At 51.2% G+C, this 14,171-nt stretch overlaps 1 protein-coding gene across 2 annotated transcripts; it reads right to left on the bottom strand.

The window, feature by feature from the left end:
• Positions 1 to 1,118: 1,118 nt before the first annotated feature.
• Positions 1,119 to 4,829, bottom strand: TMEM265 (transmembrane protein 265). 2 transcript variants are annotated; one of them, XM_054027651.1, is made up of 3 exons: positions 4,337 to 4,829; positions 3,210 to 3,466; positions 1,119 to 2,220 (listed from the first exon to the last, which is right to left on the bottom strand). In XM_054027651.1, the coding sequence occupies exons 2-3, from the start codon at positions 3,423 to 3,425 to the stop codon at positions 2,062 to 2,064; spliced, it is 375 nt and encodes a 124-aa protein (XP_053883626.1). In that variant the 5' UTR covers positions 3,426 to 3,466; positions 4,337 to 4,829; the 3' UTR covers positions 1,119 to 2,061. The 2 variants fall into 2 exon arrangements, with proteins under 2 accessions (XP_053883626.1, XP_053883627.1); XM_054027652.1 differs by lacking the exon at positions 4,337 to 4,829 and having other exon boundaries at positions 3,210 to 3,789.
• Positions 4,830 to 14,171: the final 9,342 nt, after the last annotated feature.

Below are 14,171 nucleotides of genomic sequence, written 5' to 3'. Positions count from 1 at the left end.
AGCTCATGCGGTAGAGAATCATAGAATATCAGGGTGGGAAGGGACCTCAGGAGGTCATCTAGTCCAACCCCCTGCTCAAATCAGGACCAATCCCCAACTAAATCAGAGGCTGATGCGCTAAGCTCCAGCGCTCCCAGGTTCAATTCCGCCCACTGACGACCGGGGTCTGTCGGCGTTACAGTAGGACCCTTTTTGTTTGAATGGGCCGAGCTTACTCTGACCCAGAGATCCCTTAGTGCCAACTAGCGGATGACATAAGTGATGCACAGAGGGTTACAGGCATCCCCTGGGGCTGGTATATGCATAATAATTCACCAATGGAGGGGCGTGTGATGTCTCCACTGAGCCAGTAGGCCGCTAATCAACTTAATCTTTGCAAAATGATAATAATATTTAAGAAGTTAAGTTTCTGTACTGAACATTGTGGTCTTAAGGTGTGTAAATTAAGACGGGTCAACTGAAGGCGGAGGTGCTTATCTCTCCCTGGCTGACCATTGTGTATTGTGTGTCTTACAATGTAAATCTATCTGCATCCGGAGCCACCAGCTAATCAAGACTGCCAGGTGAACAAGAGATCACACAATCTACAGGAAGCAGCACCACACACTAGGAAGAGTTGTCCTGTTTATGACTAAGATCACAGCCAGCCTGCTTGTTACTCACTGGGAGAAAGACTTTGGGTGACCTAAACTTCATTAGACGAGGAAAGTGTCTTGTTATTTAAATCTAGACTCTAGAAGGCTTATTATGATTTTGTTTTAAATGTAACCCCTTGTTTCTAATACTTTTACCTACTTATTATTATATGAATCGCTGTTGTTTGCTTTCACTGTACTTCTTTTCGCCATAATCAAAGAGAAGTGCTGGGTGTTAAGCAGAGCAGTGATCCTGTGGTAAGCTGAGGTGTAGCATTCCTTTACAAACAGCAGGTCTGTGAATTCTGTGTGTCCAGCGGAACAGAGGTTGGACACTGCAAATTTATCAACACTTACTTACTTCCAGATCATTGATGAAAATGTCAAATAGTGTCTGGCCAAGTACCGATCTCTGCAGAACCCCGCTAGAAACACCCACATTCAGGGATGATTCCCCATTGACAGCTGCCCATCAGCCCGTTCTCAATCCATTTCCCTTGTGCTCTGTTGCTGTTGAATTGTGCTATATTTTTAATCAGAATGTTAAGTGAGTCTAAGTCAACTGCCTTACAAAACCCCTAAATATATTACCGCTACCCAACTGCCTTTGTCAACCAAATTTGTAACCTTGTTAAAGAATTAAATCAGCTTTACCTGACAAAAATGTATTTTCCATAAAACAGTGCGGTCTGATTTTAACTACATCTTTTCAGTCTTTGTTGACGGAATCCCTTATCAGCGTTTCTCTTATGTCGCCCAGGATCGAAGTCATGCTAACCAGCCTATAATTCCCCTGGTCACCCTGCTTGCCTGGCACAGTATTAGCATTCTACCAGTCTTCTGGAATTTCATTCCAACATCTATTAAAAATTAACATTTTCAGGCCTGTGAGCTCCTCGGCCAACTTCGTTAGGACTTTTGGGGACATGTTCCCTGGGCCTGTGATTGGAAGGTGTTTAGTAGATGTTGTTTAACATCCTCCTCGGTCATTAATGGGCTGGAAAGTACTTCATCATCCTCATATGATAGGAGTTCATCATCCTGTTTCTCTCCAAATACAAAGCACCTTTTGTACATCCTTATTAACAGCTTTACCATCTCCGTCTAGGAACGGAATCAGTCTGGTCCTTAGCCCTACCAGCCTTGGATTTTTCCTTGATGTTTTTAGGTTCCTTTATCGCTATCTCTGCTGGGACTAGACAGTCACAGACGATCCTGTCCCACTCCCCACCCTGGTCTCTCTGAAGTCTCAGTCCCAAGCCACGGAGAAGCCGGAACTGCTCCAGAACTGTCAGGACTGGGGAGATTCCAGGCCAGTTGTGGTGAGATGCAGCCAGGACAACTCCCATCCTGCAGTCCCAAGAGAGAGAAATCAGACCTGGGAATCCCCCTGATCCCCCAGAGCCAATGAGGATGTGGCAGGAGATCACTCAGCCCTGGCAATCAGGTAAGAGATGAGTCCCATGAGCAGCGGCACCAGGATGAGCAGAGACACCCAGACCCCAATGCTGAGAAGGGAGAACCGGAAGGACTTCCGGGCCCAGAGAGCCGCGTCAGGAGAGTTTGTCTTCCGCTTCTCGTTGGCCTGGAGAGAAAAGGGAGAATCACCAGAAGCACGGCCTTGTCATCCTCCCTCACTGCTATATCCCAGCCCCTGGTAGCCCCCTGCACTGAAACACGGCCCCCTGCCCCCCACTACATCCCAGCCCCCAATAGCCCCCAGCACCGAGACGTGGCTCCCTGCCCCCCGCTATATCCCAGTCCACGGTAGCCCCCAGCCCCGAGACATGACCCCCTGCTCCCCGCTATATCCCAGTCTCCGGTAGCCCCCAGCACTGAGACATGACCCCCTTCCCTCCGCTATATCCCAGTCCCCGGTAGCCCCCAGCCCCGAGACATGACCCCCTGCCCCCGCTATATCCCAGTCTCCGGTAGCCCCCAGCACTGAGACACGACCCCCTGCCCCCCGCTATATCCCAGTCCCCGGTAGCCCCTGGCCCTGAGACGTGGCCCCCTGTCCCCCGCTACATCCCAGTCCCCGGTAGTCCCTGGCCCCGAGACGTGGCCCCCTGCCCCCAGCTACATCCCAGTCCCCGGTAGCCCCCAGCCCCGAGACATGACCCCCTGCCCCCGCTATATCCCAGTCTCCGGTAGCCCCCAGCACTGAGACACGACCCCCTTCCCTCCGCTATATCCCAGTCCCTGGTAGCCCCGTGCACCGAGACGTGGACCCAGCCCCCCGCTATATCCCAGTCCCCAGAACCCCCAGCACAGAGACACGACCCCCTGCCCCCCCGCTATATCCCAGTCCCCGGTAGCCCCTGGCCCTGAGACGTGGCCCCCTGTCCCCCGCTACATCCCAGTCCCCGGTAGTCCCTGGCCCCGAGACGTGGCCCCCTGCCCCCAGCTACATCCCAGTCCCCGGTAGCCCCTGGCCCCGAGACGTGGCCCCCTGCCCCCCGCTATATCCCAGCTCTTGGGAACATCCAGCACCAAGACATGGCCCCAGCCCCCAGAACCCTCCAGCACTGAGACATGTCCCCATCCGCCCGGCTGTATCCCAGCCCCCCTCACCTTGACAGCATAGATTAGGGCCAGCACCCCCAGGCAGGAGCAGCCGCAGACAATGCTGCCTATGGCCAGGTTGCGGAGGGCACGGGGACGTGGGGTCCAGGCAGACGGCTCAGGCCGCGAGGGCCCCTTCTGGATCATTACCACAGTCTCTGCCTCATCCCCTGTGGGTTTCCCAGCGCAGCCGTTCCCCACGCCGAGTGCCATCTCCTCCCCCATGGGGCACCGAGGGCTCCCCCGGCAAGGGGCTGCGGGGACACCTACGGGACAGAAACACCCGATAGTCACATGCCACAGCCCTGCCCTGCCCCGTTCCAGGCATAGCCATGCTCCCCCTTGGGGAGGGAAATCGAGGTGCCGGGGTCAGGGATAGGGTGTTGTTATTAGGGAGAAGCCCCCCCACCCCCGGCACCAGCTCCCTTAAGGCTGGGTCCCTCTGAGCCGGGTCCCCTCATTCTTCGCGGGCTTCCCCTTCTGGGCTGCGTCTGTGCCTGGGATTCCATCGCCCTGAGTCACTGCCTGCGGGGGATTCCCAGGCTGCCCAGGGATGGGAGGGTGGCACCCAATGCCAGCGCATAGCACATTCCTGAGCTTCCAGGGACAGCCGCGGCCTCAGCCAGCAAATGCTCCATCCCCCAGTGCCCCCGAGAGGGGAAAGACCCCCCCATCCCAGCCAGCCAGTCCCCCCCAGTCTCTGGTTCAGAATCGTTCCTTCGCTCTGTCAGCTCTTTTCAAAGGCGTTTTAAAGGCGGCTCCCAGCGCAGAGCAAACACCAGCCCCTGGGCTTCGCAATCACGTTGCCCGTCTCTCCAAAGCCTGCTGGGTCCTGACAGCGACTCTCAGGCCACACCTAACAGCCCTGGCTGGAAAATGATCAGCCACAACCTGGGAGGGAGGGGGGCTGCCTCTAGCCAAGAGGAGTAACTATCCCATAGCACCAGGGCAGCTGTGAGTCTGGTCTGCCCTAGGGAAGGACTAGGGATGGGGGGGAACAGGCTGGATGGGCCCTGATGGGGAGTCATCTCCATCTCTGCTGGGGAGACAGACTCTTGGGGAGGGGGCTGTGCAGAGAAGGAAGGGGTGGGGTGGGGAAGGAGGAGCCCCTCCCCCCCATGGGAGAATTGTCTCACCTGGTGGCAGGGTCCTGGCCTGGGATCCCAGCTGCACCCGTCTCCCTCTGCCAGTTTATCCGCACACCAGTGAGTTCCCGGTCCAGGTCTGGCAGTGCCTCTTTAGGGCTGGGCCCAGCCTCTCAGCATGAGCTCATTGACTCTGACTCAAAGCTGGCCGGCTGCCTCGTCAAACGCCCTCACCCACCTTGCCCCTCTGGCCGAGTCCCTGCCAGGTCCCTGGGTGGATAGTCAGGCTGGGCTAGTGGCTTGAGCCTTGACATCCCCCTGCCTCTGGGGCGTATGACGGGGGAGGGCCAGTGGGTGGGCTAGGAGCTAGTTTCTGGGGCAGGGGAGCCGTCTGATCAGCTATGGCTGCCTCCTTCGGTTAGCTTGGGAGTTTTGCTCTCTCCATGCCTGGCAGCCCTGCCCCTGCCCCCCAGGCAGCAGCAGCAGGACAGGTGACTCTGTGCGTGTGTGTCCCTCTGCCTCTCAGCATGTGTCTGTCCAGCAGCCCCAAGGCTGAGCAAATGTGTCACGAGCCACCGTTTCCTCTCCAGGAGGGGCTGAATCAGGAAGCACTTGGGGCCCAGTGCTGGGGACGATCCACCCTGGGACTGCCCGAGCCAGCCAGGAAACCGGTCTTCACTCATTCCTGTGGCATGCCCCGGGGCTGGCGTGCTACAACCCCATGCCCTCATATGGCACAGCTGGGGGTGTGTCACTTCCCCATGCCCTTATATGGCACCTCCAAGTGTCATATTCCCAGTAGTGCCCTATAAGGGCAGGGGGCGGTGTCAAGCTACCTGGCTGTGCCATACAAGAACAATAAGATCTGCTTGTGCTCCATTTTGCCCATATACATAGTACCACATCTATGTGTGTGAGAATGTTTGTGGTACTGTTAGATGGCAGTAAATATGGCCATTATGGGATGCCAAATGCTGCTCTATGCAGAGGGTGCGCTAACACAATTCAAAGGCCTGCGTCGAGTAAGTTTTAAACGTGTAGTCACTGATGGTTAAAGTTTGGAGGGATACAATTACGACAACGTGTGTGCCTGTGGAATTGAGTTGCCACGAATGATGTTTAAGAGCTTGTAGGAAGCTATACAGATATCTGGTATGACTTTAGCGAAATACAGCCGAACAAAGCCCTTCAACGTTCCACGTGCTGTTCTGATTCTTTGCTCTAGCACTCTAGCTGGGTCGTCTGCCTCTGGCCCTTTGTCCACCCGCTCTGGTCTTTGAGCAGAGCGATTCTGTGTTAAACAGAGGCACTGCAGCATGCATCCCAACGGGGTAATATTTAAAACACTCTCCATGCACAAATTTAACACAAGTATCTTTGGTTTTACAGTTCACATCATAAAAAACATAATTGCTGCCATGCTGGGTCACAGACCATGGTCCATCTTGCTCAGAATCCTGTCTCTGACAGTAGCCCATGCCGGAGCTTAAGAGTGTGCATAGTACAGGGCAAATATGGAGAGATCCAAGCCGTCTTCCACTCCTGGCTTCTGCTAGTCAGAGGTTTAGGATAACCTTGAGCATGAGGTTCCATCTCTGACCATCTTGGCTAATAGCCATTGGTAGACCTGTCCTCCATGAGCTTATCCAATTCTTTTTAAAAGCCTGTTATAGTGGGGTCATCACCATGGTCATGGCCAGGGGCACCTACAACAGAACCTCGTCAGTCCCCAAATTGCTTCTCTCTCAGGGTATGTCTATACTACGAAATTAGGTCTAATTTATAGAAGTCAGTTTTTTAGAAATTGTTTTTATACAGTTGATTGTGTGTGTCCCCACACAAAATGCTTTAAGTGCATTAAGTTGGTGGACTGCGTCCACAGTACCAAGGCTAGCGTTGACTTCGGGAGCGTTGCACTGTGGGTAGGTATCCCACGGTTCCCGCAGTCTCCGCCACCCATTGGAATTCTGGGTTGAGATCCCAATGCCTGATGGGGCAAAAACAGTGTCACGGGTGATTCTGGGTACATGTCGTCAGGCCCCCACTCACTCCCTCCCTCCCTCCGTGAAAGCAACGGCAGAAAATCGTTTCGTGCCTTTTTTCAGCCCAGATGCCATTGCACTGGGATCATGGAGCCCGCTCAGATCACCGCGGCAATTATGAGCACTATAAGCAACACGCGCATTATCCTGGAGTATATGCAGAACCAGAACTTGCCAAAGCAAAACCAGGCGAAGAGGTGACAGCAGCGCGGTGACGGGAGTGATGAGGAAATAGACATGGACTTCTCACAAAGTACGGGCCCTGGCAATGTGCACATCATGGTGTTAATGGGGCAGGTACATGCCGTGGAACGCCGATTCTGGGCCCGGGAAACAAGCACAGACTGGTGGGACCGCATAGTGTTGCAGGTCTGGGATGATTCCCAGTGGCTGCGAAACTTTCGCATGCATAAGGGCACTTTCATGGAACGTTGTGACTTGCTTTCACCTGCCCTGAAGTGCCAGAATACCAAGATGAGAGCAGCCCTCACAGTTGAGAAGTGAGTGGCGATAGCCCTGTGGAAGCTTGCAACGCCAGACAGCTACCAGTCAGTCAGGCATCAATTTAGAGTGAGCAAATCTACCGTGGGGGCTGCTGTGATCCAAGTAGCCAACGCAATCAAAGAGCTGCTGATATCCAGGGTAGTGACTCTGGGAAACGTGCAGGTCATAGTGGATGGCTTTGCTGCAATGGGATTCCCTAACTGTGGTGGGGCGATAGACAGAACCCATATCTCTATCTTGGCACCGGAGCACCAAGGCAGCCAGTACATAAACCGAAAGGGGTACATTTCAATGCTGCTGCAAGCACTGGATCACAAGGGACATTTCACCAATATCAATGTGGGATGGCCGGGAAAGGTACATGACGCGCATGTCTTCAAGAACTCTGGTCTGTTTCAAAAGCTGCAGTAAGGGACTTTCTTCCCAGACCAGAAAAAAATGTTGGGGATGTTGAAATGCCTCTAGTTATCCTTGGGGACCCAGCCTACCCCATATTGCCATGGCTCATGAAGCCATATGCAGGCAGCCTGGACAGTAGTCAGGAGCTGTTCAGCTATAGGCTGAGCAAGTGCAGAATGGTGGTAGAATGTGCATTTGGACATTTAAAAGCGCACTGGTGCAGTTTACTGACTTGGATAGACCTCAGCGAAACCAATATTCCCATTTACCTCCAGACCAGTGGCACCGCTATGGGCACCCGCATGGCCCCACAATATGCCAACATTTTTATGGCTGACCTGGAACAATGCTTCCTCAGCTCTCGTCCACTCACGCCCCTTCTCTACCTATGGTATATTGATGACATCTTCATCATCTGGACCCATGGGAAGGAGATCCTGGAAGAATTCCACCATGATTTCAACAGCTTCATGCCTCCAGCTTCCACCCCGGACACACCACACGATCCATTGTCTATAGCCAAGCGCTGAGGTACAACCGCATCTGCTCCAACCCCTCAGACAGAGACCAACACCTACAAGATCTTCACCAAGCATTCTCAAAACTACGATACCCACACAAGGAAATAGAGAAACAAATCAACAGATCCAGACGTGTACCCAGAAGCCTCCTGCTACAAGACAGGCCCAAAAAAGAAACCAACTGAACTCCACTGGCCATCACCTACAGTCCTCAGCTTAAACCTCTCCAACGCATCATCAGTGATCTACAACCCATCCTGGACAATGATCCCTCACTTTCACAGACCTTGGGAGGCAGGCCAGTCCTCGCCCACAGACAACCCGCCAACCTTAAGCATATTCTCACCAGCAACCATGCACCGCACCATAACAACTCTAACTCAGGAACCAACTCATGCAACAAACCTCGATGCCAACTCTGCCCACATATCTACACCATCAACACCATCACAGGACCAAACCAGATCAGCTACAACATCACTGGCTCATTCACCTGCACATCCACCAATGTTATATATGCCATCATGTGCCAGCAATGCCCCTCTGCTATGTACATTGGCCAAACTGGACAGTCACTACGCAAGAGGATAAATGGACACAAGTCAGATATCAGGAATGGCAATATACAAAAACCTGTAGAACACTTCAACCTCCCTGGCCACACAATAGCAGATGTAAAGGTAGCCATCTTACAGCAAAAAAACTTCAGGATCAGACTCCAAAGAGAAACTGCTGAGCTCCAATTCATTTGCAAATTTGACACCATCAGATCAGGATTAAACAAAGACTGTGAATGGCTATCCAACTACAGAAGCAGTTTCTCCTCCCTTGGTGTTCACACCTCCACTGCTAGCAGAGCACCTCACCCTCCCTGACTGAACTAACCTCGTTATCTCCATACTGATTTATACCTGCCTCTGGAGATTTCCATTACTTGCGTCTGATGAAGTAAGGTTCTTACCCACGAAAGCTTATGCTCCCAATACTTCTGTTAGTCTTAAAGGTGCCACAGGACCCTCTGTTGCTTTTTTACAATATACCCATTGTTATTACTGCTTGCTGTGCGCTCCACAATATCTGAGAGAGTAAGGGGGAGACATTTATGGCGGGGTGGGAGGTTGAGGCAAATCGCCTGGCCGCTGATTACACACAGCCAGACACCAGGGCAGTTAGAAGAGCACAGTAGGGTGCGGTGCGCATCAGAGACTGGCCAGGCTACTGTGTGAAACTTCTGTTTGTTTCTCCTTGATGACTCCCCGCCCCTTTGGTTCACTCTACTTCCCTGTAAGCTAGCCACCCTCCCCTCCCCCCTTCGATCACCGTTTGCAAAGGCAATAAAGTCATTGTTACTTCACATTCATGCATTCTTTATTAATTCATCACACAAATAGGGGGATAACTGCCAAGGTAGCCCGGAAGGGGTGAGGGAGGAGGGAAGGACAAGGACACACTGCACTTTAAAACTTATTGAAGGCCAGCCTTCTGTTGCTTGGGCAATCCTCTGGGGTGGAGTGGCTGGAGGCCCCCCCACCACGTTCTTGGGCATCTGGGTGAGGAGGATATGGAACTTGGGGAGGAGGCCTGTTGGTTACACAGGGGCTGTAGCGGCAGTCTGTGCTCCTGTTGCCTTTCCTGCAGCTCAACCATACGCTGGAGCATATCAGTTTGATGCTCCAGCAGCCGGAGCATCGACTCTTGCCTTCTGTCAGCAAGCTGATGCCACCTATCCTCTTCAGCCTGCCATTCAGCTTGCCACCTCTCCTCGCGTTCATATTGTGCTTTCCTGCACTCTGACATTGTCTGCCTCCACGCATTCTGCTGTGCTCTGTCAGTGTAGGAGGACAGCAGGAGCTCTGAGAACATGTCATCCTGAGTGCGTTTTTTTCGCCTTCTAATCTTTGCTAGCCTCTGCGAAGGAGAAACATTTGCAGCTGGTGGGGGAAAAGGGAGAGTGGTAGTTAAAAAAAAAAAAACACATTTTAGAGAACAATAGGATCACTCTTTTCCGTTAAACCTTGCTGTTCACATTACACAGCACATGTGCTTTTGTTACAAGGTCGCATTTTGCCTCTTATATTGAGGGCCTGCCGGTTTGGTGTGAGAGATCACTCATGCACTGCCAGGCAACAGAATTCAGCTTGCAGGCAGCCATGGTAAGCCACCGTCTTTTGACTTCTTTAACCATCATAACATGTGGGAATGGTTTCAAACAGCAGCACCCTCATTTCCCATACCATGTAGCCATTGGGTTGGCCATTAAAATGGGTTGGCAATTTAAAAGGAGGGGCTGCGGTTTGTGGGTTAGCGTGCAGCACAAAAACAAATACCCCCCCCCCACACACACACGCAATTCTCTGGGATGATCACTTCACCCCTCCCCCCAAACGCATGGCTAACAGCGGGGAACATTTCTGTTCAGCCACAGCCAAACAGGAACGGGCACCTCTGAATGTCCCCTTAATAAAAGCACCCTATTTCAACCAGGTGACCATGAAGGAGATCAGTCTCCCGAGGATAACACAGAGAGCTAAGGAACGGATGTTGTTTGAATGCCAGCAAACACCGGGACCATACGCTGCCATGCTTTGTTATGCAATGATTCCAGACTACGTGCTACTGGCCTGGCGTGGTAAAGTGACCTACCATGGCAGATGGAATAAGGCAGCCGTCCCCAGAAACCTTTTGCAAAGGCTTTGGGAGTACATCTAGGAGAGTTTTATGGAGATGTCCCTGAAGGATTTCCACTCCATCCCCATACACGTTAACAGACTTTTCCAGTAGCTGTACTGGCTGCAAATGCCAGGGCAAATTAATCATTAAACATGCTTGCTTTTCAACCATGTGTAATATTTACAAAGGTACACTCACCAGAGCTCCCTTGTCGGCCCTCAGGGTCCGGGAGCCCGCCTTGGGTGGGTTCGGGGGTTACTGGCTCCAGGTCTAGGGTGAAAAATATATCTCGGCTGTTGGGGAAACTGGTTTCTCCACTTCCTTGCTGTGAGCTATCTTTCTCCGCTTCTGTGTTGCGTGATTCTCCATTGATGGAGTCAAAGCACTGGGTTGGGGTAGTGGTGGCTGCACCCCCTAGCATGGCATGCAGCTCAGCGTAGAAGCAGGGCTGCCCCGGGGGGGGCGGCAAGTGGGGCAATTTGCCCCAGGCCCCGCAGGGGCCCCCCATGAGAATATAGTATTCTATAGTATTGCAACTTTTTTTTTTTTATGGAAGGGGCCCCCAAAATTGCTTTGCCCCATGCCCCCTGAATCCTCTGGGCGGCCCTGCATAGAAGCAGCAGGTCTGCGGCTCTGCCCCAGACCTTCCATTTGCTTCTCTGGTTTTGTGGTAGGCTTGCCTTAGCTCCTTAATTTTCACGCGGCACTGCTGTGCATCCCTGTTATGGCCTCTATCCTTCATGCCCTTTGAGACTTTTTCTAATGTTTTGGCATTTCATTTACTGGAACGGAGTTCAGCTAGCACGGATTCGTCTCCCCATAGGGTGAGCAGATCCCATACCTCCCGTTCAATCCATGCTGGAGCTCTTTTGCGATCCTGGGACTCCATCATGGTCACCTCTGCTGATGGGATCTGCACTCACCTGCACCTTGCCAAGCTGGCCAAACAGGAAATGAGATTCAAAAGTTTGTGGGCCTTTTCCTGTCCACGTAGTGCATCCGAGTTGAGAGCGCTGTCCAGAGCGATCACAATGGAGCACTCTGGGGTAGCTCCCAGAGGCTAATACCGTCACATTGCATCCACACTACCCCAAATTTGACCCGACAAGGCCAATTTCAGTGCTAATCCCCTCATCGGAGGTGGAGTAAAGAAACTGATTTAAAGAGCCCTTTAAGTCGAAAAAAAGGGCTTCGTCGTGTGGACGGGTCCAGGCTTAAATCGAGGTAACGCTGCTAAATTCAACCTAAAATCGTAGTGTAGATCATGCCTCAGAAAGTCATTGGCCTCCCTCAAAGAGGAATTTCTGTTTGGGGCATAGTAGGTCAGGGATCATTGTTGAAAGGGCAAAGACATTTGCACACTTAGTTCTGCATTATTTTTCTCATACATGTTGGTAAGTTAGAGTTTGTCAAGAACAAGAGACACGTGGCCCCACATCCTCCCAAGCGTGTGGTACGTCTATGGGCAGTAGGGCATCTAGGCCATCACAAAGTAGCCCTCAGCCACTCAACCCCTACCATTGGTGCACATGGCAAATAATTGATCACTGTCCCCTTTGTAACAGCCCTTAACATCTTTGAAGACTGTTATCAGGTCCCCCCTGAGTCTTTTTGTCTCAAGACTAAAAACGCCCATTTTTTTAGCCCTTCCTCATAGATCAGGTTTGCTAAACCTTTTATCATTTTTGTTGCTGTGCTCTGGACTCTCTCCAATTTCTCCACCTCTTTCCTAACCTAAACCTCCCCCACTGCAACTTGAGACCATTACTCAAGTACTTAATAAGAGACCTATGTCCCATCTTTGTCAACTGTCTTTAGAGAAGGTTTTCGGATGGTTGGGGGTTTTTCTAGTATGGGCAATTCATTTAGGCAAAACTTCAAAAATAAGCTAACAATTTTTTAAAGGTGGGAGAGATCTTTTAAACATTGATACGTAATTTTTATTTCACTAGACCTCTTCATCTTTAACATAAAGCCAAAATACTAAACAATCTGTTCCACCTCGTATTTAGCTGTGACAGAGTACCTTCCCCAGACTTCTACCTAATTCAACTGATAATGCACAGACTCAGCTCAGCCATATAGACCAATGGCTCACCCTTGTTGTTAAAACAAGGATACCAGAAAGGAAAGATTTATAGAGGTGTTCCAGCCTACTAGAGAACAACAGATCTTGAAGGGACTGTTAAAACAAGTGTAAGGAGCATCAAAGCAGATGGAGAGTCTCTGTATAAATTATAAACTTTAAATTGAACATTTCAGCCATTAGCGGGATTAATGGAGGAACTGCAACTTGAGCAACCAGAACTGCAAAAATTGTCCAAGGGCTGCAAAGGGCCCATGGAAAGCAACTTGTGGAGGTAAATTGCTAACCGATGCAAACAAGCCAATGCTCAAGGTATGTCCCAAGATGATTGTACCAACCAACAGTCACGGTCTAACTTTGTTTTACACAAGCTGGTGTGATAAGATGTGCAGCACAAAGAGACTAGAAAGTTCCAGTCCCAGCTGCAAAACCTCAAAAGCTGATGTTTCATTCCCTAATTGCATGGGGAGAAAGGATGACATTTCAAATCTTCACCATCCATACCAGCTCTTCCAAGAAAAGGAATCCATGCTGTCTCCTTCAGCACTCAACCACCTGGAAGGGAGAAGACTGAGATCCTGAGCCCTCCTGGTGACATGAAGTACCTGAGTACTTTTAACCGGAGACAGTTAAAAGTGCCTATTTTCCAGCAATTCAGGTTGCCTGCTAATTCACTGGGAAAAGACTGTGGTCGTGTGCGTCCTTTGCTCCACTTGTGTTTGCAACGTCAGCTCTTACTGTGAATAATAACAGTGCTGAAAGCTGACACGTAACACACAGACTCTCTCTTGGGTAATGACCCAAGTCAACCAACTGACCACTTCCTGAAACTGGGTTCCTAATTAGTAAGGAAGTGTACATGCTTGTGTATGAGCTTTAAAGAGTGTCACAGAACATGTTTTGTAGCAAATTCCACTCAAGATTGTTGTACAGTAGCTTTGACATTGAACAAATTACTGCTGTTAACTAAGATGGTAGAACACTGTATGCACATCTACCATAGTTAATGTTCCATACTGGTGTCCTAGTTCAGGGCGAGTGTAACTGTAGGTGCCCTCAGTGGTTCAGCGAGGGCACCCAACCTTCAGGCTTCCAGCACCACAGCTGTTGCCTTTACTGAAAGGAGACCTGGATCTCTCTCCCTTCTGTCAGGGGTATTGCCAGGATGGACAGTTCCCTGCCTTCGCTCCCAGCACCGACAGGCTGCCCAAACAGACCTGCTTGCTCCCTCTTCAGAGACTAACAAAGCGATTGCCAGCAAGACAAGTTACCATACCAAGCCGACTTTATTCCTTCCTTGTGATCATAAGTTCAGCAGAGCTTCAGTCACAACAAGCGCACAGAGTTAAGAAGCCTTGTAGGCCAAGTCCTTCCAATCTTCCCCTGAGGATTGGGGCCCTCCGTGGAGCAAGGGTCCAGTCTGTTTGCTGACTCAGGAAGGAAGGCCCAACTCCACCTTAGCTGTTGTCTGTGGGGCTCTGGAGAATCCAGTTGGAACTAGTCTATGCGTATCTCCCCGGGGAGGGGGCTTCAAAGACTGCAGGAAGTTAGTTAGCACCCCACTCCCTACTAGAGAACATACATACAGTGCTGCAATAACACAGAGACCGCTGCCTTTTTAATGCCATGTACCCCAAAGGCATAAAGTTTCTCTTAGTTCCATA

The sequence above is a fragment of the Malaclemys terrapin genome, chromosome 4, assembly GCF_027887155.1.
Source record: "Malaclemys terrapin pileata isolate rMalTer1 chromosome 4, rMalTer1.hap1, whole genome shotgun sequence".
Classification (NCBI taxonomy): domain Eukaryota; kingdom Metazoa; phylum Chordata; order Testudines; family Emydidae; genus Malaclemys; species Malaclemys terrapin.
Note: the sequence above shows the minus strand (reverse complement) of the source record. Positions and strands in the feature narration are given on the sequence as shown.

Bases quoted from the DNA above. Each gene is read 5' to 3' on its own strand.
- TMEM265 (XM_054027651.1), bottom strand. From the start codon at position 3,425: ATGGGGGAGGAGATGGCACTCGGCGTGGGGAACGGCTGCGCTGGGAAA. The intron at 2,221-3,209 runs GTGAGGGGGGCT...TTTTCTCTCCAG, and splicing joins CCCTAATCTATGCTGTCAAG to GCCAACGAGAAGCGGAAGAC.